Here is a 25522-nt window from a genome sequence, read left to right as displayed (position 1 = left end):
ATTGATTTAAAACTGTAAGAGGGACTTAAAATTTTAAAAATAAAATTATAATTATGGTCACTAACTTCCCTTAATTATTTTCGAAAAATTTCAATAAAATTCTTTAAAAAAATTCAATTATTTTTCAAAAAAAGTAAAAAAATTTCAATGATTTGTTTAGAAAAATTCAATTATCTTGGAACAATAGAATTGAAAAATTACAACATTTTTATTTTTTAGATTTAAAAAAAATTTTGCGAAAGTTCAATTTTATTAAACAATTTTAAGTATGTATATTTTTTTAAATTAACTAATAAAAATTTTAATTATTAATCTTCGCAGTAAGAAACATGAATACATTAGAATTTTACTCTTTATAATATTCAATTATTAATCAATTATTAAATTAAAATACTTTGAAAATTCTATTTGTTAAAAAGTTTCTAATGAATTTCTTTAACAAATTTAATTACATATTTTCAGTCGAATTTCACAATATTTCTATTAACTCCATAATTTTTTTTAAATTTATTTACATAATATATTTGAATTGGTAACTGATTTTTTATCATCAAATTAATTATTTTTAACTAACTTAAATTTAGAGAACAGTATAAATATCTATAAAAATTGAAATAAAAATTGATTTTTTAAAAACAAATTAAAATAATAAAACTTTTTTACTTTTTGTGAAAAAATTCCCGGTTCGGTATAAAATTCCCGGCTAATTCCCGGTTTTTCCCGGTCAAATAAAATTCCCGGTTATTTCCCGGTTTTCCCGGAATTCCCGGTTAGTAGACACCCTGTATTAAAAAAAAGAATTTTCGAGAAAAATTTTATTATTTATTAAAATAATTGATTTCTGGAGAAGAATTTTATTAAAATTTTTATAAATAATTAAATTGATATAAAAAAATGTTATCAAAACTTATGCAAATTATTTACTTTTTTCAAAAACTTTTATTGAAATTTTTACAAAATAATTGAATCTTTCTGAGAAATGTTATTAAAAATGTATAGAAAAGAATTGAATTTCTATGAAGAACTAATTTTATTATTTAGAAAAGAATAATTGAATTAGTGGGAAGAATTTTATTATTTATTAAAATAATTGAATTCTGGAGAAGAATTTTATTAAAATTTTTGAAAATAATTGAATTTTTGCGAAGATTTTAATTAAAATTTTTATAAATAATTGAATTGATATAAAAAAATTGAACAAAACTTATGAAAATAATTGAATTTTTTAAAAAAATTTTATTGAAATTTTTACAAAATAAATTAAATTTTTTTAAAACTGTATTGAAAAGAATTGAATTTCTATGAAGAATTTTATTATTTACAAAAAAAAAAATAATTGAATTCCTGGAAAGAATTTTATTATTTTTTAAAATAATTGAATTCTGTAGAAGAATTTTATTAAAATTTTGAAAATAATTGTATTGTTCTAAGATCTAAGAAATTTCTTTGCATTTTTTGATAATATTGGAGATTTTTTTCTAATTGTCATTAAAAATTGTTTAATTAATTGAATTTTACAAACAATTTTTTTCAAGTTTTTTAAATAATCGAGTTGGTTAATAAATTTAAAAATTGCAATTATAAAAATTAAATTTTTGAATTTTATTAACATTTTTTGGAAATAATTGAATTCTCTCTAGAGTTTTATTACAATTCTTTGAAAATAATTTAATTCTTTTGAGAAATTTTATTAAAATCTTTCGAAATAATCGAATCATTTCCAGAAGTTTTATTAGAATTGAAATTGAAAAATTTTTAAATAAAATAAAAAATTATTAAATTCCTGAAATGAATTTTATTTTTTGTAAAAAGAATTGAATTCTTGAGAAGAATTTCATTAAAATTTTTTGAAAATAATTAAATTGTTTACAAGAATTTTTCTAAAATTTTAGAAAATAATAAATAATACTTGATTCAGTTAATAAATCAATTTTTTACTCTGAATATGAAATTATTCAAAAATTGAAGTTGATATTTGATAATTAAAAAATTTACTTTCATAAAATTCTTGTTTTTTTTTTGGATATTTAAATAATATTTAAATTCTACAATAAATAGAAAAAGAAAATTCATAATGAATTAACAAGGAAAAGGGATATTAGAAATGAAACACTTCACTTATATTAAGTTATTATATTTTGTAAGTTTACGGTTTTTTTTACAAAAATGCGTAATAATTAATTCACTACAATTTTTAAACGAAATTAGCGTTCTATATTCATAAAGGATTAATCATCAATTAATTTTCGAATTAAGCTAAATAAAAAAATTTAATTCACTTTAATAATTCGTATTCATTTTTTAAAAATTTTCTATATCAAGTCAACTATCAAAATAGAATTAAATTTTTTCATTATTTTTCTAATTCAAACGCTAATTGTTGATTTTCTCCTTCGTCCACACAAATTTACTTATCTTGTCACAAAAAAAGTACAATTTTATTTTTTCCACTAAAATTGAACCAAAAAGAAGAATAATTTTTTAAAAATAAAAATATCTATTAGTGGAAAATTTTCTTTCACCAATTTTAGAGAATTGACAAAATATTTTTATCAATGAACAAAAAAAAACATCAGATAAAAAAATTGATAAAAATATTTTATCAATCAATTTAGGGTAAAGGAAAATTTTCCACTAAAATATTTTACGAAGAAATAATATAAAATTATATAAATATATGCCTAAAGGATAATTTTCTAATTTTTCTATCAAACTTTTTTTATAAGACATTGAATTATTATAACTAATTTTTGCCAATTTCTTTCTGGAGGCAAACACCCATTTTTCCCAATGGATTCATCAATGCTATTGTTTCATTAAATTCTGTGCAGTGAATAATATTTAATAGAAAAAGAAGGAACTTATTTTAAAAAATATTCTTTCACATACATAATATATAATTATATTCTAATGATATAGAAAAAAAAATGAAATCAAAATTCTATCTTCAAAGAGAGAGAGAGAGAAAAAAAAATGTAAATGTAGATTTGTATTGCAAATGAAACAGTAGCTTACAATTCTTGAAATCCGTCTTAATTTAATGAGATATAAAATATTACGTGCTAAGATACTTATTATTTAAATTTGGGGGGCAAAATTGGGCACAATTTGCACCTCAAACAACAATTATAGAAGGAGTAATATATGTACTTTTTGTAATTTTATTACACGACTTAAAATTAATACTACTTATATTCACAAAATTTTACTTTCGATAAAATTTCATCATTTACCCTCAAAAATTTTCCACACAATTTTTCATTCCTTTTTTTTGTTTGTTTGAATTTTTGCAAACAATTGTACACATATAATAAAAAATGTGAAATTTGACAAAAATTTTGCATTCATTTCTAACTTAAATAATAAAAATTCTTCTATATTGCAAAATATAAGGTTTGTAAAAATGTTTTTGGAAAATTTTTGAGACTAAATGGAAGATTATCATTTACGATTGAATGATCCACACATTAAAACAAGTGTTGTTGAACCACTAATATATATTTATCTTCATTAATTTCTAAACTTTTGGTTTTTAAATGTTATGCCGAAAAAAATTATAAAAGTCGATTACAATTTTTTGTTTTCTTGTTTTAATCACTGCATTAGAAGTAGTTTTATTTTGAGTACATTCTATGATAATGTTGTTCATAATTTTTAAAAATATCGAAGGTATATCAATTTTAAGAGGACACCAAAAATTTTTTTTTGTCATATTTTAATTTTTTTTCCACTATTCGTCAAATTTTTAAAAATTTATATTCGGATTCATCTTGAATATTCGTAAACGATTGTAATTTTACAATTTTGAATATCAAAAAATCAGAAAGTAAAATTCTTGATTTTTGGAAAAAAGTGGTGACCTCGTAATAATTACGATTTATTGTGTAATTTTTCGTTATAATTCTTTTTGAGAAGATAAAATTTGTAACTATCTTGAAATAGAAAAATGTATTTAAACAAGTTAAATATAAAAAATATTATTATAACGTAAATAAAGGAATTTATTCAAATTGTTTTTAAAAAAACCAGAAATATTGGTAAATTATAAATATTGCGTAAATTTGAATAAATTCTCTATCATACTTGTAATATTTAGCTTTTTCTTTTTTTATTACGATTAAAATTCTTGTAACATAATTCATTTCAATAATAATAGTTTGTTGTTGTCAGTTATTTGATGCTTCGAATTTTTTTTAATTAAAGAAAAACGATAGGATGACTATTCTTTTTCTTTTATGAAAAGATTATTAATTTCTTTTCTCGTAAATTTTCACGTAGGTGCTACATAAAAAATTCAAAAGTAGACTTACATGCTCAGCAGAAGCTCTCAGATAAAATAATTATTTTTATACTTAATTTAAATCGATTTCTCATATTTAAAAGAATTCGAAATATAATTTATTTGTTATTTTGTTGATGGATTCACTCCACTCGAGGATTTTGCTTTTTGGGATGTTTCTGCTGCTTCATTGTTTGAAAATTGATCGACTTCCATCTGTGGGAATTGTAAAATTATTATTTTTTGCTTAGAATTAATTTATTAATTTACAATTACAAAAATTGTAAAAATAGAAATAGAAATAAAAATAGAAAATTCACCTTTTCTTCTTTTTCGTCATCGATTAAAATTGGTCCATTTTCAGCCTCGTACTCTTTTAGAACTGTATCGAGATTGTACCTTCGTTTGTAATTCACAAAAAATGATCTCAAATGTGATTCATTTTTCGTTCCAATCACATCGGCAATCGCTGCAAAATCTTTGCCGTATTTTCTAACGCCTTGAACCGCCAACAATAGTTCGTCATTTGTCCATCGGGCATTAATGCGATTCGTTACTTCTGGTGGTCGTAAATCATCAATTCCGTCTGTTGTTTTGCGTTTCAATGCACTCACTTGCTGCTTATTCGATTGAATCTGTTTTTTGTAAATAGAAAATTTTTTTCTTTAAGAATTTTAATCTTTTTAAAAATGCAATAATTTCTTTTTTCAATTCGATTATTTAGACGTCAACAATATATTGCTCTGATAATTCCATTGAATCCTAAAACACCTAATTTCTCATTATTTTCCATGAAATAAAAAAAAATAAAAATACTTTCTTAAATATTCTTTTTATTAATTAATTTTTTAATTTGTGTTTTAATTTGTTTGTCAATTTGTTTGTTTTAAATTGGTTTTTTTTTGAGCCCTTGACTTTTATATAAAACCGTGTTTACATGTTTATAACGTACTTGTCGTTTGAGACTAACGATTTCTGATTCAAGTGCTTGCAGATTGTTGTTGGTTTGATTCGGTTGACCTGCTAATGCTGCCAAGTCGTCGTGATTTACTACCAGTCCACGTGGAGGTTTTCTTTTGTTTGTACGACCTGGCATAGAACTCAATGGCCTTGCGACACCGGTGCGCCTAAATTATCAAGTAAGTTTATCAATTTCGCCTCTTTACCAAAAAAGGGGGAAAAAATTAATTAAAAAAAAACAATTATTAAATAATAAAAACTCTCCCTATTTTCAAGAGTAATTTTCAAAATATATCAAAGACAAAAAATATCCGAAAAAAATGAGTTCATTTTATCGAATAATTAAAAAAGAAAAAAGAACAAAAATACAAAAATAAAAAGAAAATCGTAAACTTAGGAAAAAATTAAAATTTACAAAAAAAAATATTTTTTCTTTTTTTTTATTAAACAAAGATTTAAATTCACTGACCTCCAGTGCAGATAGCAGCTATGACACGCGTGTCCCTTGGGTGTAGAACGAACGCTATGACAAGCAACGCCGCAGTTGCTACACGACCCCTATAACACATAACACCCTTTATTTTTAACTCGCTTTTTACCTCATTTTGTTAACATTTTATATTTAACAAAATTTACCATAAAGTAAATTAACTTTCACAGTAAAAAAAGAAAAAAAAATTATTTATAGATGGGAAAACAATAAAAAAACAAAACAAAAACAATTTTATTTACAGGAATATTCTAACCAAGTGCAATAATTTAAAGAAAAAAAAATTCTTTTTGGTTTTCAAAAATATTTGTGTTAACGAAATGAAATAAAAAAGGAGGGGTGTCAATAAGGGTATTATGCGAAATCTATTCAACCCCCGAGAGACTATTTTTTAACTCTTCCCACTCTCCTAACAGTTTCATTTTTAATGATAAAAAAAATTTATTTTTTGTATAAATTCTTTTTATCTAAATCTATGTTTCTATTTAAATCTATTTTTTTTGTCTAAATCCATTTTCTTTTAATTGGGTGTTTTATTTTTTCAATATTTGACGAAATCCGTTTTTCGAGACCAAAATAATGGCCTTATTGACACCCCACTTATAATAAGGAGGAAAAAAATGGCCATATTGTGTTTTTAGGATTTCGTTAATTATATATATATATATATAAAAGTCAGGGTATTCCAATGTTCTTCGAGAATTTGCCTCGCGAGGATTTATCAATAGGAAAAAAAATTTACGCTCCTAAACGAACGTATTCTTGAATTAAAATCGAAAAAATTAAGGAGACTGTAAAAGAGAAAAATTGTCAGATATAAAAATTACTCTTTTACTTCTTTTTTATTTTGTGACGAAAGGCGATAATTATACGACGTTTTTTCTATCAATCGCCTTTTTTTAGTATCGTGAGTAAGTTTAATTAAATTTGTCATTTAAATTTCATTTTTCGACGTAGGATCTGAATATTGACGTCGAAATATTTTCAATAAAAATTTATAGGTATTATGGACGTCGAAATAACTTGATTAAAATTTTTGTTTTCCGAATTGACGTCGAAATATTTCTATTTAAAAATTATCGTTAATATTCTTCTAGAATCGAAAACAAAATTGATTTCAGAGCAATATGTGTCATTTGGTCTTAATAATCGTCAAAAAAGAAAAAAAATCGAAAATAATTCGTGTATTATTCAAAAGTACAAATTATCTAAGTATAAAATTTGAATAATTAACAAATAATTAAAATAATATATTTTCTCGAAATATTAAGTAAAATCTCGTGTCAGTATTTATATAAATAAGTATATACAGATTCGAAAAAAAATTAACATTTTTTCTCGCTAGTCTTTTACGTACAAAAGCAAATAAATCTCTTCTTGCTGAATTTTCTTCGTTTCTTTGTACGTGTCAAAGGCAAATGTTAGAATGAGAATCTTATTTAGAGACTAAATATTATTTAATGATCTTACTTTTTCTTCAGTTTCGCTATCCGTGTTGGAACCGAGTTCACTTCCATTTTCACTACCATTCTCTCCCTCTTTACCACTATTTGTTAGTTTTCGCGCTTGTCTATCCATTAACGATGTCCTGGTTCGTGTCTTCTTCCAACTATAGTAATATTTCACCAAACTCGCAATTGATTTATCAGGAAGCTGTAACAAAAGGGCATTTGTCTCAATTAGATAACGGAATATTCGTCTTCTATTAATTCGACTATTTCTTCGAAAATCCATCTCTATTATTATTACTATTAATTATTGTAATTATTATTACTATTATTATTATTATTATTAATAATAATAATTATTATATTATTGCTATTAATAAATTGATGATAGATTTTATTATTAACTTTTCAAGGAAATTATTATCTTTGTGCTTCCATTAAAAATAAATGTCAAGTTTTATTATTAGTAATCATTATATTACTATTATTAATATTAATGTCCCTAAAGTTTTTAAACGAAAATTAATTTTCAAATGAACGAAATTTAATTATTTTTTCTTCAAATTCAAATTTTATTGCAATAATATTGCGTTGAGTATTAAAAAAAATGTTAAAGTTTCTAAATGTTCAATTTTGTTTTTCTTTTTGATAATAGTCAGTAATTTTTAAAAATATTTCATTCATTCGAACGTTCAGAACTTGTGGATCATTAATATTATTATTAATAATAATATATTATTTTAAATACCAAATATTTTATTAAAAGAAAAAAAATATAATTATTTATAGTGATAGAAAATTATTGTAATAAAAATTTAATTTGAAGAGAAAATAAATAAATTTCGTTCATTTTTGAACTTTTTGAACTTTTAGAACTTTATAATCATTAGAAATTACAAATTACAAAAATACAATAAACTTTTCTTAGTTAAATTCAATAAATTTTCGTAATGCAATAAAAGAAAAAATATATCTCACCATTTGTCGAATGCGATGAAAACTTTTACCGTGAAATTGAAAAGCCTGTTCGAATAAAACTTTATCCTCGACAGTCCATTCATCGGGAAAAGGTGTAAAATTTGCTAAATCCAAGACTGCTCGTTCTAAATTATGTTTATGCCAAAATAGCATACCCAAAGCTTGCTCTCCATTATAACCATACTTCTCTTTTGCTAATACTATATACTCATCCACTAAAAGCAAAAAAAGAAATATAAAGTTGAGAAAAAATACATTAAAAATACAATAAATTTAAAATTAAATTAAGAATAGAATTAAAAAAAATTTTTTTAGACAAATTTATAGGTTTTGATAATTACATTTATGATCCGGAATTTCGACTGTCGGTGACCAAACAAGTAATGCTCTGTCATGACATTGATCTAATCGTCGATCTAGAAAAAATTAATTTATTTAACAAAAATTATTAAAATAACAAATGAATTATCTATTAATTAATTATTGAAAAATTCAAAATAGCATTTAATAATAATACAAATAATTAAATTTTAGAGTATCAACCAAAAATTCAAGGGATTATTAAAGAAAAATTAGAGAAAGTTTTATTAAAGAAATTTTTTTTACAAATTAATTTCTTTTGGAATTAATAATCGTGAATTATTTTGTAATTATCAACGAAAAAACGGAACGCCGCCATTTCTTGTAAGTGAGACGCGGGAAAAATTCAAATTCCCTTTTGCTAATTACAACGAAAATTATAAATTTATTTACATTTTTTCAAATTTTATAAATATTAAAGTACTTTTACGAAAAAATATTGATTTCCCTTGGATTATTTGGTTAGATCTCTCTTTATAGAATTGAAATAAAATTTAGATTACTGTTTAAAAGAAAAAGTTAAATACAAGACTGTTTTATTAATTTTAATTAATTAATTAATAATTAGTTTATATATTTTTTATTAATTTTTTTAATTACCATTGAGTGGAATAAATTCCGGAACGATAACTTGATAATCACGACCTACGCGGATTTTTTCTGCTGGAACTGTAGAGAAAAATTCATTTATTTAGGAAGGAATAAAATAAAGAGAAATTAAATTTTGATTTTACAAAAATGCATCATTCTATTGAATTGAAAACGTAAAAATCGATTCATACAATTTTTACGTTTTCGTCAAAGATTTTCAATTTAAGGAAATTTTGTTCTTTTTGTCAAACTTATTATTAAAATTGTTTATTTTCGATTTTAATTTGCATAATTAAATTTTTATATCCATCGATATAACTTGAAATTTTTCAAAAAGAATTTGAAAAAAAAATCCAACCTTTAAAAAAATGTGTTAATTTTTAGTCATAAATTTCATCACAAAAAGCTTTGTTAATAAGTTTGAGATAAGTACAATTTCTTTATGTTATTCACCTCTGAAAATTAAGAACAATGAAATTGTGAAAAAATGATAGAAAATATTTTACTGTTATTTTTTTGTAATATCGACAAAATCGATATTCCTGCTAATTATTTTTAAAACTTTTCAAAGAAAATTATCATCTTTGTGCTTCCTTTAAAAATAGATGTCAAGTTTTAACCTGTAGATATTCTAAAGCACACAATGGATTTATCGAGAACGTTTTGAGTTTGTTATCTGGTTCATGTGCGTAAAAAGTTTGAATCGCAACACTTTTCAGATGAGCTAAAAAGAATAATCAATAAAAATCTATTTTTTTCACTCAAAAAAAAAAACTAAACAGCTAATAAACAATTAATAATTATTTTTTTTTATTAAATACCCTTTTTTTATGGTGAAAAATTACATAACAATTAGTGGTTACAAAAAAATCCCTTTCAATCAATTTAACCAAAAACAAAACAACTTTATCGTTTTTTTGAAAAGAAAATAATTATTAAATTGTAGTGATGGGAAAAGTTGGTTTGAAATTAATATCAAACTATAAGTGAATGTGACCTGATATTTTTTTTCAAATTCCGTGACTCGAAAAAATTTGTAATATTATGGGTTTTGAAAAATTTGGTTACTATTGTAAATTATAGTTAGCAATAATATTTCATGTGATAGTTTGATAAAAGGAATGAAATAGTTGAGAATTTTTGTAAACTAAAGATTTATGTATACAAGTATAGAACTTAAATTTTCAAATACAAACCTCCGTCTTCATCGCTCGAGGAATCGGTTTGCCCATTAGGACTTGGTCCTCTCGATCTTCGTCCATTTCGAAGACTTTCCGAATTTCTTTCCGCTAACACCATTTTCTTCGTCTATTAAACTCCTTTTCTCCAAAGAAAAGATAAGAATATTAAAAAAAACCTTTAAATTTTGAACACCACTTTGAAACTCTCAACACTCGCCACCAAGCCACAGCTTTCACACTCCAACACTCACCAAATAGACTACAAATTCTCAACTTTGCTCCACAACACTGTAGCGAAAGTAAAAATGGCGCTGCGGACGATTAAGCAGGGCTGGGACGTAATTATCATTTTTTACATTTAAATTTAAATTTCCACAATAATTTTACACTATTTTCATTGATCATTACCTCTCTAGTTGAAATCTAATTTTAAAATTTGTTAAACATTTGTTTTTCTTATAAAAAATGATGTGTTTTTCACCGAAATGGTTTACATGAAAATATTGCAACTCAACCCTGTCGAGAGTATGAAGTTTTACAAACCACAATAATATTTTCAAACCCATATTTCCTATATCAACAAATTAACATTTATCTTTCATACTTATGTTTCGATATTTATCTGTTTAATTGATTTAATATTACAAAAATTTCAAAAACATCCAAATTTTTACGAAAGTTGTTAAAATTGAACTTTCTTGACAGTTGTTTCCAAACCCTGAAAAAAGTAGGGCGCGTCATGCAATTGCATTTCAGAAAATATTTACATGATAAAGTTAAAATACGGGTTGTAATTACAAAAAACGATTAATATACTATTTGACACTACTTTTCTAATAAAGGTTCTGTCTTAATTTTTTGTAAATTTTATGGAAAAGGGAATTATATTTTGTGGATTATACTGCATTTCTCAACCCTGATTTATGAGCAGGGATGTATTGGTGGTATAGATGTGTTAAACTCGTTTCACATTGTCTTGTCATGAATGAAGAGAATATGAACTCCCCTTAATGGGTGTGTATCACATGGTACTAAACATGCGCAATGCGTATGCGCTTTAGTTGTGACACACGCCCTTCTTGTGATTTATAACATTTATGGCGTTGTTTTGTTTGGCCTGGTTGGCCGGCTAAAAATGACAAGAAACAAGAAAACAGTAGAAAAACAATCAAATATATCGCAAACGAAGCTACTATTTAATAAATATTATAAAAGTATTTTATCCTATGATGACGCAATAACGGTCTATTGGATTTTGGCCTTTTTACGAATTTTGCTTAATATTATACCACAAACTGGTTATATTCATCCCGACGAGTTTTTTCAGAGTATCGAAATTGTGTCAGGTATTTATTTATTATTTTTAAAGGAAAAATAACCCAGGTTTTTGTTATCAAGGGGAGAATTATTCCTCTTTATAGTTGTCCTTGTAGTGACAAATTTCTATTTATTTTTTATTTTTAGTTTCTATTTTTAGCTTTTCTTTTTAGTGTTAAGATTTTATTTTCTAATTTCGAAATTTATGAATAACAATTAACAATAGTTAAATTTTGTAGGGGATCATTTTGACATCGATGTGTATAAACCATGGGAGTATAATGTTTCATTTCCTGTACGGAGTATTGTGTTTCCTCAACTAACTGTTGGAATATCGTATTTAATTTATAAAATTCTAGCACCTTTTGTCTTCTATTTATCTGGAGTATCGTTGCGAACGCCATATTATCTTCTACTATTTCCTCGTCTTTTTATGTGCAGCATTTCTTTTATATCCGACTATTGTCTTTATAAAATTTGTCGAATATGGAATCAACCGTACAAAGCACGTTTGATAATTCACGCAAGCTCTTATATTACGATGTGTTATATGTCACGCACATTTTCGAATTCAATTGAGCTTACTTTGACGTCTCTACTATTATTCTACGTAGCTCGTTGTATGGAATTTTCGAAAAGAGTAAGAAATTCATCTAATTAAAAATTATCTAAGTTAGAAAAATCAGGGTTGCCATAGATTTAGGAAAATTAAAGAAAAGTCAGGGAATTTTATTAAAAGTAGTGGAAAAAAATTTGATTTTTAGAATTCATAAGAAAATTCTGAATTTTTGATGTCTTTTTTTGTTTGTCTCTTAAATTATGAAATTACCAACAATTTTAATTCAAAACCTTTAATTTTTTCTATTTCTGACAATATTTATTTTAAATAATTTAATTCTTGAAGAACTATCATAAAATTATTACTTAGAAATTATTTAATATGAATAATTTTACTTAAAATTCCAAAAATTATTCAATTTTATAAGAATTGCGTTTACAATTTACATAAATAAATATAAAAAAATTTCAATGTTTTTTTAAAAAAAATTTAATAATTCAAATTCTCCTGTAATTAGTTGAATTTTTTAATATACTTCATTAATTATTGAAAATAATGGATTTATAGAAGAATTTCAATTAAAAACTATAAAAAGAAAATTGAATTTTGGAAAAGTTACAAATAATAGCAATTTTTAGAAATAATTTTGAAAAAGGTTTCAAATTCCAATCTTTGGAAAATCTGAATTTTGCATACTTTTAATTAATAATTCAATTCAATTATTCAATTCAGTACTTCAATTATCTTGATAAATATCAAAATTATTCCCAGAAATTCAATTATTTTCAACAGTAATAAAATTCTTCGCAATAATTCAATTATTTGTATAAATAGTAAAAGTCTTCGCCAAAAATCAGTTATTTAAAATTTTTTTTATAAAATTCTTCGCAAAAAATTCAATTATTTTCATAAATATTAAAATTTTTGTTACAAATTCAATTATTTTCATAAATAATAAAATACTTTTTAAGAATTCAATTATTTTTAATAAAATTTCAATCGAATTCCTCGAATTATTCTCAAAAATTTTATTAAAATTCGTCTTAAGAATTCAATTATTTAAAAATTTGTTGATAACATTCTTTATAAGAATTCAATTTTATAAAACATTCAATTATTCTAAAAATTATTTATTTTTGTATTTAAATTATTGAATTTTCGTAGAATTTTTTTTTAAAATTGATTTTAAAATTAATTTCTGTTAGTTTTGCGGGTAATAATTATTTTTTGAACAATTCTAATTTCAATTTTGTTGAAATTAGTTGCATTTTTTAAATTATTTTTTATATTATTTTTATAAATTGTTAAAAAATTGTCAAGATTTGAATTATTTTTTTAAACAACAAAATTCTTCGTCGAAATTCGAATATTTTCAGGAATTTTAATAAAAAATTGTTTACAAAATTCAATTATTTTCAAAAACTCTCTTCAAGGTTTCAATTATGTTTATAAATAGCAAAATTCTTCTCTGAAATTCAATTATTTTCAAAAGTAATATAATTATTCTCAGAAATGGAATTATTTTCAAAATTTTTTTAAAAAATTTCGTCAAGATTTCAATTATGTTTATAAATATCAAAATTCTTCTCCAAAATTCAATTATTTTGATAAATTTTAATAAAATTCTTGTCAAAATTTCAATTATATTTAAAAATTTTCCGAAATTCAATGATTCTACGATTTTAATAAAAGTTTCCAAAAGAATTCAAATATTTAAAAAAGATTTTGATAAAAATTTACGCAGACATTCAATTACTTTCATAAATAATAGAAATTTAAGAGGAATTCAATTATTTAAATTAGAATTTGCATAAATTGAATTATTTTCATAAATAATAAAATTCCTTTTAGGAATTCAATTATTTTTCTAAAAAATAATAAAACTTATCGCAGAATTTCAATTATTTTTAATAGGTACAATTTTAATTAAATTTCTCAAAAAATGTAATTATTCTTAAAAATTTTTGTGAAATTCGTTTTAAGGATTCAATTATTCAATAAATTATTTATTTTTGTATTTAAATAATAATTGAATTCTCGTAGAATTTTGTAATAAAAATTGATTTTAAAATTAATTTCAGTTAGTTTCAGATAATAATTGAATTTATTTGAAGAAGAATTGTAGTTAAAAATTCTAGAAATTAATAATTGAATTCTTGTAATATAAAATAATGATTTTAGCATTCTGTTATCTTTAATTATTAATATTGTTATAAAACATGAAGAAGTCGATCTGAACTCCGAGGTGAAGACTCTTCTAAAACATTTTCATGTTTTATAATAAATATTCTTATAAGTTATTGAATTTCGAAAGGTTTGAATTTATAATTTTTTGAAATCTTAATTCCTGGGAAAATAATTAAATATTTATTTAAAAAAGAAGTTATTGATGTTTTCGAATAATTTTACAATTAAAGAAATTCGAAAATAAATATATTAGACTTTTTTTTAATATCTAATCTAATTGAGTATCTAATTTTTTAGAGTGAATCGGATTATTCTTTAAAATCAGGAAAAACAAAACTTTTCCAAAAAAGCATTGAAAAGTTAGAAAAAGAGAAAAGTAAATTTTTTTGGCAACCCTGAAAAAGAAATAAAATTGTAAATTTTAATAAATTGTGTATTTTAGGTAATAATTGAAGACGATCGTCTCTCAGAGTATTACGATGCGGCAAAAACAGGCGCAGAACGTGCAAAATATTACAAACTTCGTGCATCATTGCCATTACATTCACTGAATGATTGTTTTATCATTGCCACACTAACTATTCTTGGTATTTTCAATCGGCCAACATTTGTTGCATTTGCATTGCCACCAGTATTTTTTTGGCTAAACCGAGGTCTCGGTTCAAAGAGTATAGGATTTTTAGATTTCCACTTAAGAATTCTAACATTCGTTATCTATGGAATTCCAACAGTTTTAGTTTGTATATTTATCGACAGTTTTTACTATGGTTACTGGACAATTGGCGAAATAATGAATATTGAAATAAGTATGAATAATTTTGTCGTAACGCCTGTTAATTTCATCAAATATAATGCAATTGTCGAAAATCTCGAACATCATGGTTTACATCCGAGATTTTTGCATTTTTTGATAAATGTACCATTGTTATTTAATGTTCTTGGAGTGACGGGAATATTCCTGTTCTTTAAAATGCTGTACAGGTATATTTTTTTTAATAGAAATTCGAGATAATCGTTATTCAGGAGATAATAATTGTAATTATTTCTTTTAGAGTTCTAAAAGGTCGCTGGTTGGAGCTTCCTCGGATTAATAATATAAATGGCTTAATGATGTCATCTTTTATTGTGCCTGTATTACTATTATCGATATTTCCTCATCAGGAGCCACGATTTATAATTCCGATATTATTACCTCTTGTATTTCTATTTACACCGTATTTAAAAACAACTACGGAAAAAGTGCCTACGAATCATCATCATCATCATCATCATCAGAATTATTATTCTAGAAAGGATGTGAAAAAACGGAGAAATGGTTTGGGAAAATTGGAGATAATTTGGTATTGTTTTAATATTTTGTTCACGATTTTCTATGGTTTTTGTCATCAAGCTGGTGTTTTGCCATTGACATCGCAACTTGCATTTGAATTGAAAGTGAAACCGCATTTAACGCATATTCATGTGTTTACCACATCGACGTATCCAATACCAACTGGTCTTTTACATTTGAGAAATACACACAGAACGTACGTGAGTGGTGAAAAATATAAATATAAATTAAAACAAGATTTCTATCTCTATGAAATGGGCAATAAGGAAATAGCTCATGTGTATGATAGAATTTTTTCAATTGTCAATGAATGTAGAGAAACATTAAGGACTAAGAGTACGCCGTGTAGAATTTATTATGCTCTTCCGTTAAATGTTCTCAGTGAATTGGAAGACTATGCAATCAAAAATACTAGTCATAAATTAAATTATACTTTAGTGAAAACATTTTATCCTCATATAACGACGGAGAAATTGCCATTATTAACGACATATTCCACGTGTACAAATTTAGATCAAATTGTCTCTTGTGTTAAGCACCTTGTTCATAATAATGTGAAAAATTTGTTTATATTTTTATATCAATTTCAACTGTTGCTGTTGAAAATAGAAAACTGACTCAAAATTCTCTTAATTTACTTTTTTGTACATTTAAATACTTATACAGAGTGTCTACTAATCGGGAAATCCGTGAAATAGCCGGGAATTTAATTTGAACGGGAAAAACTGGGAATAAGCCAGGAATTTTATGCCAAACTGGGAATTTTTTCATCAAATTTAAAAAAAGTTTTATTATTTTAATTTGTTTTTAAAAAATCGCTTTTTATTTCAATTTTTATAGATATTTATACTGTTCTCTAAATTTTAATTAGTTAAAAATAATTAATTTGATTGTAAAATTCTGTCACTGATTCAAATATAGTTAGTAAATAAATTTTAAAAAAATTATCGAATTAATAGAAATTATGTGAAATTCAACTGAAAATAATTAAATTTGTTAATGAATTTCATAAAAAACCTTTTAACAAATCGAATTTTCAAAGTATTTTAATTTAATAATTGATAAATGATTGAATTCTATATAGAGTCACATTCTAATGTATTCATGTTTCTTAAAGCGAAGATTAATCATTAAAATTTTTATTAGTTAATTTAAAAAAAAGATACACACTTAAATATTTTTAATAAAATTTAATTTTTGCAAAGTTTTTTTGAAAATTCTGAAAAATAAGATTTTTGAAATTTTTCAATTCTATTGTTTCAAGATAATTGAATTTTTATGAACAAATAATTGCAAATTTTTAAAATAATTGAAATCTTTTTACATTCTATTAAAAATAATTAAATGCTTTTAAAGAATATTATTTAAATTTTTCGAAAATAATGAAAGGAAGTTATTTACGGTAATTATAATTTTATTTTTAAAAATTTTGTCGCAATATATTCAATTATTTTCATAAATAGTAAAACTCATTGCAGAATTTCAATTGTTTTTAATAGAATTTTAATCAAATTCCTCGAAAAATGTAATTATTATTAAAAATTTTATTAAAATTCGTCTAAAGAATTAAATTATTTCTAGAAACTGTAAAAAAAATTCTTCTAAAGAATTCAATTATTTCCATAAATTGTAAAATTCTTCAGATTTACTAAATTCTTTTGAATATTATTTTTAAAAAAAATTCTTTAAAGGAATGCAGTTATTTTCAAAAATTTCGATAAAATTCTAAAAAACAATTCAATTATTTTCAAAAGTAATAAAAATCTTGTAGAAATTCAATTATTTTTACAAATTTTTTTAAATTCTCCTAAAAATTTCAATTATCTTTAAATAATTAAATTGTTCTCCACAATCCGATTATTTTCAAAAATTTTAGTAAAATTCTTCACAAGAATTCAATTATTTTTATAAATTTCCATAAAATTCTAAAAAAAAAACAATTCAATTATTTTCAAAAGTAATAAAATTCTTCGCAGAAATTCAATTATATTTTTTTTAATTCTCCTCAAAATTTTAATTATCTTTATAAATAAGTAAATTTTTCGCCACAATTCAATTATTTTATAAATAGTAAAATTATTATTGAAACTTAATTAGTATCAATACATTTTAATAAAATTGAAATATGTAATCAAATTTTCAATTATAATTAAGAAAAGACAAGATTATTTTAAAAAATTGAAAAAATTCTTTGTTTAATTCAATTATTTTCCAAATTTTTAATTAAAATTATTAAAAAAAAACATTATTTTCAAAAAATTTAAAGAAACTCGTCAAAAGAACCGGGGAAAATTAGGACGAAGCCGGGAATTTTGTTGAACGAAAATAGTAGACACCCTGTTAGGAGAGGACGAATTTTTTATCCTAATTAAAATTTTATCTATTAATAGACGATTTTTTGAAATGTAAATACTTAAAAAATGAACGAATAATTTTTTTTATAATTTATTAATTATACAAATAATTACAAATAATTTATTGTAGTTTAGATTACGTTTCTTATGAATGCGTCATTATAGTTTCAAAACTATTATTATAAAGTAGAACACATGTTTTTGTGGCTTTTCTTTAAATGTTAGACTGAAAATCTATTTTCTTTTCAAAGAAACTTTGTTTTAAAGAAACTTTGTTTTTAAAGAAACTTTGTTTCAAAGAAACTTTGTTTTTAAAGAATCTTTTGTTTTAAAGAAACGTAAAAGGTTTTTTTTTCATATAAAATCTTTTCGTTTTTACGAATAAACAAAAATGGACTTTTCAATCAATTTCGTATCTAAAAAAAAATGTACAAAATTTTTTTTAATTTGGTACATTTTTCGATTTTGATTGGTAAAAATAAATTGCATTCGATACTACATAACATAATTTTAATACGCAATAAGTTAATATTTCAATTACCGTTATATGCTTGACTAGGACAGTCCTTTATCTCGATGTATACATCATTCTTTTGTTTTCTTACCCTTAATATGTTACGATATGAAATATTTACGAAATTTGAATCAAAAATAGCACCACTTTCCGAGAATTGCATCTTTGATAGCCGATATGTATTGTGCTGGAACCCAATATATCCAGTACCTTGATGCTTCAGTAGGACCTAGTTGAATTGCCTGTGGAAAAATTATTTTTAAAATTAACTGCGAAATTTTCTCTTAAATTTGTTTTGTTATAATAAAATGGAATTTGAGATTTTTCTAAAGTTTAAAGTTTTTAAGTAAATTGAATTCTTTTAATTCAATTTTTATTACAATAATTTTGCGCCACTGTCAAAAAGAAAGTAATTATAGTTTTTAAAAGTAAAATTTAATTTTTAATTCTTGCATTCAGTAATTTTTGAAAATATTTTTAATAAAAAATATTTTCTTCATTTGAACGTTCAAAACTTGTCGATCATGACTTGACAGGGTTGCCACAAAAATTTAATTTTGTTTTTCGCTGACTTTTCCCTGATATCCAGACAAAATTTCGAGATTTTCCCTGACTTTAATATAAAGAATGTTCTGATTCACACTAAAAATGATTACATACTCAAAAAAATATTATTATACAATTCTTTTCAAATTTTTTTTAATTGTAAAATTATTCGAAAACATCAATAGTTTTATTTAATTGAAATTCTTCTTAAAATCAAAATAATAATAATAATTGCATTTTTCGAAGAATTCGATTAAAATTGTTTTTAAAAAAATTGAATCCCTAAAAAGAATTGAATGATTGCAAAGAACTTTATAAAAAATTTTTAATTAATTGAATTCTTCCCACGAATTATAATAAAACTTTTAAGAATAATTGCATTTTTCGAGGAATTCCATTAAATTCTGCAATTAATTGAAATTGAAAATAATTGAATCCCTGAAAAAAAGAATTTTAATATTCATGAAAATAATTGAATTGTTGCGAAGAATTTTATAAAAAAATTGTAAACAATTGATTCTTTTTGAAATATTTAAACAAATTCTACTTTAAATAATTGAATTCCTGTTAAATTTGTATTATTTATGAAAGTAATTGAATATTTGCATAAAATGTAATTGAAATTTTGCCAAGAATTTTATTAAAATTTTTTAAAATAATTTAATTTTGGCGAAGAATTTTGCTATTTATAAATTAATTGAATTCTTGACGAGATATTCGTTAATTTTTTTAAAAATAATTGAATTTCTGCGAAGAATTTTATCACTTAAATAATTGAATTGTTGTGATGAATAATGTTATTTTTGAGAATTATTGAATTTTGACAAAAATTCTATTAAAATTTTTGAAAATAATTCACTTTCGGCGAAGAATTTTGCTATTTATAAAAATAATTGAAATCTTGACGAGAATTAAAAAAAAATTTTGAAAATAATTGAATTTATTCGAAAATTTTCATTGCTTTTGAAAATAATTGAATTCTTTTGACGAATATTTTCATTGCTTTTGAAAATAATTGAATTCTTTTGATGAATATTTTTATTTATGAAAATAATTAAATTCTTTTGATGAATATTTTTATTTATGAAAATAATTGAATTCTTTTGATGAATATTTTCATTGCTTTTGAAAATAATTGAATTCTTTTGATGAATATTTTTATTTATGAAAATAATTAAATTCTTTTGATGAATATTTTTATTTATGAAAATAATTGAATTCTTTTGATGAATATTTTATTTATGAAAATAATTGAATTCTTTTGAAGAATATTTTTATTTATGAAAATAATTGAATTTTGCAAAAGAATTTTATTAAAATTCTGATAATAATTGAATTTCTGTGAAGAATTTAATTTCAACAGAATTGAATTTAAAATTGTTAAAAAAAAATTAGTTTTACAGAATTATTAATTAAAAGTATGAAAAATTCAGATTTTCCAAAGATTTGAATTTGAATCCTTTTTCAAAATTCAATTATTTTTTTCCAGTACTTTTAATAAAATTCCCTGACTTTTCCTTGATTTCCTTGACCTGTGGCAATCCTGTTTAAGAAAAAATATCTTTCTATTGAGAAAAGAATATCAAACGTACCATAATGTGATATTCTGGATGATCGTGAATTGGTTCACTGTGAACGCCTTTTATCGAATTCATTGAAATTTTTTCAGTCCTTTCTTTTGTGCCAATCCATAACTGGTCATTTTCTAGTTTAAATGTCAATCTGACTTTACCGCCTGATTTATTAAGCATTCCAGCCAGTGGGACGTCAGGCAATGGCTCCTAATTAATATTTGAAAATTAATTAAAGTTAAAAAAAAATTTCAAACAATATTCTTGTACATAAAGGAAAGAGGTAATTACCTTAGAATCTAAAATTCCGGGCATCGCATCTTCAGGGACGCCTTTATCGAGTACTTTTCGATGCAACTTTTGTTGTGATAATGGTTCTTTGCTTGAAGCACTTGCAGATTCTTCGGCGAATTCGTGCTTTGTAGGGATTGACACAGCCAGCACATCATCCAATTTCGAACCCACTATCATTACTTTAGCACCTGAATTAAAAAAAAATTTAATTAGAATCATAAAAGTTTTTATTCCTCAAAATTGAAATGATTAAAAATTATTATTTCCATTTCAAATAATTAAGAATTTTTATTCTTTAAAATTGAAATAATTAATTTATTACTTTAATTTTAAATGATTAAAAATTTTTATTATTTAAAATTGAAATGATTAAAATTTTCGACTAATTAAAAATTGATTGGAAATTTTTCTTCTATTATACCTTTTACTATTCCTAAACTTTTCAATGTTTGATTATCCTTGGCTAGACCTTTGAACATAACTTTTTGCATAGCCTCAGGTACGGAGATAATATTTTGAAGATAGTGTTTTAATTCTAACACTGTTCCGTCCGCCTGAAAATTGACGTTAATCTTTTGCTTGTTATAGATTACTTTGAAGTCTATGTTCTCTTCTGATTTATTATCCGAGGTAGTGGCAGTGGCATCTTGTGCTTGTATCGTATTATCAATACACCCATCAAATGTATTATTTGACGAATTGTCATTAGTTTTTGTATTTGTTATTACTTCTGATGTGGAATTTGAATTACAATTGTCATTGGTATCACTCTTGGTCGTATCTAAAAATAGAAAATTAATCAAACTTTGATTATAAATAACATTTTCCAATACCTAACATTTCGAATACTTTACTCTTTAATTAATAAAATAATTAATACTTTTAAATTCTCCTTTTTGAAGAATAAGAAAAAGATCAATTTAGAATAAATTTTTTCTTTAGAATAAACAGAAAAAAATGTTTAGGTTACATTAATGACAATACTTCTTTGTCTATTTTATAAATAATTTTTACACGTCAATAAATAATATTTACAAGTCTGTAAATTTAGGTAAATATTCGAAAGATTTATTTAATTGTTTACACTGCGAAAAATTGATATATTAATGTAAACTATTCGAAATATGTGTAAAAATGTCTCTCGGTTGAGAAAATAGTTTAGACAAGGAAAAATTGAATAAATATTTTACATATTTATATTAATTTATTCAATTGTAAATATTATATAAAATTATACCTTGATAATCCATTGTGTATAGAATTCAATATTCATAGGTAAATAACAAAATAACTTGAGTTCTTAATTATTTCTATATAAAAACAATTTTTTAATTTAAATTGTTGCTTATAAGGGAAATTTGTTTAAAAGGTTAGAAACAATGATCAACCATTCTTTGGGAAAATATTTTCTTTTTCTTTTATATGTACACACATACATATAAACACAAATATTAAGAAGTGATCACGTGACCATTTTGTTACGCCACGGTTTTTGTTATAAACTTTAGTGGTAGGAGTGGATTTTAATTTTGTTTGAATTTTTGTTGCCAAATTTGTCCACTGCGCTAGTGTCGTAAAGGATAAAAACGAACCGTGTGTACTGACCATAATAGTGTAGAAGAAGTTGTCCAGTTCTCGGTTCCCAACCCTGCCAATCAAGTGTTTTTTAAAGGTAAATTTAAATTATTTGAATCAATTTAATTACAGTTTTTAAATAATGAATCTCTGCGTTAAAGCATTAAAATCGAAGAAATGTTTAATTAAATGTGTGGAAATGTATTATTAATGTAAATAGGTTAAATTATTTTGTCAATGTCAGTAGTTTCTTGAAAATGTGCCTTGAAATCATGATGCACAGTGTGATAGTGTGATTGTGATATTTTGTTATTGTTGTTGTTGTGTGTTTTCTATTGACGGTCAGACGGTATATTGACAAGTTTTACTTTAGTAAAATTGGTAAAATTTAACGAATTTAACTTAGCATTTTCAAGTAAAATATTATTTTTCGAGAAAAAGTTCCACTTAATAAACAAAGGTATGTAAATTAATATCGTAAATGCACTTATAAAATAAATTCGCTCCTTGCGGCAACTTAACCTAAAAATGCTATAAAATTCTATTCCATCTGACAAAAGATTATATTTTTAATTTTAGATGAGTCGTAAAGAAGCATTAACACAATTTATTCAACAAATTCATGGTCGTCCGGTGGTGGTCAAACTTAATAGCGGTGTCGATTACAGAGGTAAGCATTAAACGTAAAATTTAACGCTTTTTAACTTTAAAAAAACCATAAAGAAATCTAATTAATAAAATGGAAAAAAAACAATTATTAATTTCTTTAAAAATATTTACCTGAGTTATGTTTAAAAACTAAAGATAATTCTCATCAAATTTTCAATTATCTTTAAATAATTAAATTCTTCTACAATATTAAATTCTTGTCAAAAATTTGAATAAAATTCTTGGCAAATAATCAATTATTTTCAAAAATTATTCTCAATTCAATGTTTTTCAATATTTACTATTTTAATAATATTTTTCAAAAGAATTCAATTATTTAAAAAAAATTTTGATAAAATTCTAAGCAAACATTAAATTATTTTCATAAATAATAAAAATTTCACAGGAATACAGCTATTTACAAATTTTTATAAAGTTCTTTGCAATCTTTGTTTTGAAATTTTTGTAATTAATCTTATTTCCTAAGGAAATTAATAGAAATGTAAGTAGTAAATAAAAATAATTTTTTATAGGTGTCCTCGCCTGCCTTGATGGGTACATGAACATTGCTTTGGAACAAACCGAGGAATACGTTAATGGACAATTAAAAGATAAATATGGAGATGCATTCATTCGGGGAAATAATGTTTTGTATATAAGCACACAAAAACGTAGAACATAGTTTTTTTTTCTTTATTGAATATAAGAATTAAAATGTAAGTATTTTTTTGGAATACAAGAACTTTCTGTATAAATTTGCTTTTTTTATTATACACTTTTGTTGAACGGTAACAATTTATTAACTCTTATGAGAACAATGACAAACGTTAAAATTTATAATTGTTTAATGGGAATTTTAATTATATAAGTTTTATAGGTTTTTTTCTCTGTTTTTTACTCTAAATCTAAATTTTGAATTTAGATCTAAAAATTACAATATTAAAATACCTTTAATCTACTCAGTCGTCGAAATTGATTCAGTTTTTTCTATTTCCTCCTCAATTTCAGTTGTCATTAATAATTCTTCGCTGAATTTCTCAATAGATTTTGTATTTGGCTCTTCAATTTCGATTGTCATCGATTCTTCGCTGAATTTCTCAGTGGATTTTGTTTGTGGTTCTTCAATTTCGATTGTCATCGATTCTTCAGTGAATTTCTCGGCAGATTTTGTTGGACATTCTTCCATTGGCTCTTCAATTTCGGTTCTTGGCAATTCTTCACTGAATTTCTCGGCAGATTTTGTTGGAGATTCTTCCGTTTCTTCCATTGGAACGTCAATTTCGGTTGATCGCAATTCTTCATTGAATTTCTCAGTAGATTTTGTTTGAACCACTTCGTTTTCATTTCTTTCTACTTGGTGAACTTTTGCCCCAATTTTTTGATTGGATTCGGTCGAAGGATCGTCTGAAAAATTTAGTTATTTAACAAAGTGTATTTTTTCAATTATACCAATAATTATTATACAATTTTCTTACCTGTCGAAATCGAAGTATCTTTACTTCCAGAAGCTTCCGGATTCTTTTTAGCCTGTTCCAATTCCTTAAGTCGTTTCAACGTAGCCTGTTTTCGTTCCAAAGCCAACAATCGATTTCTCTCCATTCTCTCCTTAATTTCATCGGACAATTCTGGTTCGGGATTTTTTGCTGCCACTGGAGGATTGACGGACGCTAATAAATTATCAAAAGCACTCGAAGTAGCCGATTCATTTTGTCTCTGTTTATTAATTTGTTCAGCAAGTAATAAATCAAATTCCTCTTGTGGTGTCGCTTCTTCCTGTCGCTCGTCATCGTCGTCGTCGTCGTCATTGACAAATTCAGGTGTTTTAAAATCATCATCAGCCGTAATTTCATCCAATCTGTATTTTTTCAAAAACACCTGTAAATCGCGTTTGTTCCCTAAATTCTCAATTTTTGCGAGACAATCGTCGAAATTGAATTTTGGATACAATCTATGACACCAATGTTCCATGCGTTTCATAACACGATCCAAATCCTCTTTCTCGTGATCCTTTCCATGGAATTTGAAACCTTGGAAGTATTTCTCAATTGTGTGAGCACCTTTCGGTCCTTTTAATAATGCTGTCGTTAATCTTGGTGCCTGATTTTTTGCACGTCTTACAGTAGGTGCGACAACCTTTTTCTGATCATCTTCGCCTTCTCCTTGACCTTCATCATTTGCAAATTCATCTCCACTCGCACGATGATCAATGTCATTATTTTCATTCCCACCGATCAAGTCCAAAACATCCTCTCCGTCAGATCGTTCACCACGCGATGACATTTTTGCGCGAATTTGCTCAAAATAATCAAGAAGATTTTGAATAAAAAAAATTTGTCGAAA

At 23.9% G+C, this 25522-nt stretch overlaps 5 protein-coding genes across 6 annotated transcripts; 2 read left to right on the top strand and 3 right to left on the bottom strand.

Moving 5' to 3' along the window:
- Positions 1–4086: 4086 nt before the first annotated feature.
- LOC122506083 (REST corepressor) lies at positions 4087–10550 on the bottom strand. Of its 2 annotated transcripts, XM_043618076.1 has the most exons (9): positions 10303–10550; positions 9116–9184; positions 8497–8571; positions 8156–8370; positions 7200–7382; positions 5709–5797; positions 5232–5406; positions 4600–4914; positions 4087–4495 (listed from the first exon to the last, which is right to left on the bottom strand). In XM_043618076.1, exons 1-9 carry the CDS (start codon positions 10403–10405, stop codon positions 4406–4408), a joined length of 1314 nt encoding a protein of 437 aa, XP_043474011.1. In that variant the 5' UTR covers positions 10406–10550; the 3' UTR covers positions 4087–4405. The 2 variants fall into 2 exon arrangements, with proteins under 2 accessions (XP_043474011.1, XP_043474012.1); XM_043618077.1 differs by lacking the exons at positions 5232–5406; positions 5709–5797.
- A 672-nt stretch (positions 10551–11222) lies between these two features.
- Positions 11223–16304, top strand: LOC122506082 (GPI mannosyltransferase 4). Its single transcript, XM_043618074.1, has 4 exons — positions 11223–11633; positions 11844–12244; positions 14793–15331; positions 15403–16304. Exons 1-4 carry the CDS (start codon positions 11423–11425, stop codon positions 16295–16297), a joined length of 2046 nt encoding a protein of 681 aa, XP_043474009.1. The 5' UTR covers positions 11223–11422; the 3' UTR covers positions 16298–16304.
- A 2223-nt stretch (positions 16305–18527) lies between these two features.
- LOC122506081 (ubiquitin domain-containing protein UBFD1-like) lies at positions 18528–22399 on the bottom strand. Its single transcript, XM_043618073.1, has 5 exons — positions 22197–22399; positions 21381–21740; positions 20957–21147; positions 20687–20875; positions 18528–18790 (listed from the first exon to the last, which is right to left on the bottom strand). Exons 1-5 carry the CDS (start codon positions 22207–22209, stop codon positions 18680–18682), a joined length of 864 nt encoding a protein of 287 aa, XP_043474008.1. The 5' UTR covers positions 22210–22399; the 3' UTR covers positions 18528–18679.
- A 369-nt stretch (positions 22400–22768) lies between these two features.
- On the top strand, positions 22769–23937 carry LOC122506080 (U6 snRNA-associated Sm-like protein LSm6). The gene is made up of 3 exons (XM_043618072.1): positions 22769–22994; positions 23114–23204; positions 23716–23937. The coding sequence occupies exons 2-3, from the start codon at positions 23114–23116 to the stop codon at positions 23862–23864; spliced, it is 240 nt and encodes a 79-aa protein (XP_043474007.1). The 5' UTR covers positions 22769–22994; the 3' UTR covers positions 23865–23937.
- LOC122506077 (TIMELESS-interacting protein) lies at positions 23855–25470 on the bottom strand. The gene is made up of 2 exons (XM_043618070.1): positions 24658–25470; positions 23855–24586 (listed from the first exon to the last, which is right to left on the bottom strand). Exons 1-2 carry the CDS (start codon positions 25460–25462, stop codon positions 24138–24140), a joined length of 1254 nt encoding a protein of 417 aa, XP_043474005.1. The 5' UTR covers positions 25463–25470; the 3' UTR covers positions 23855–24137.
- Positions 25471–25522: the final 52 nt, after the last annotated feature.

The sequence above is a fragment of the Leptopilina heterotoma genome, unplaced genomic scaffold (genome assembly GCF_015476425.1).
Source record: "Leptopilina heterotoma isolate Lh14 unplaced genomic scaffold, ASM1547642v1 Lhet_392, whole genome shotgun sequence".
Lineage (NCBI taxonomy): Eukaryota > Metazoa > Arthropoda > Insecta > Hymenoptera > Figitidae > Leptopilina > Leptopilina heterotoma.
Note: the sequence above shows the minus strand (reverse complement) of the source record. Positions and strands in the feature narration are given on the sequence as shown.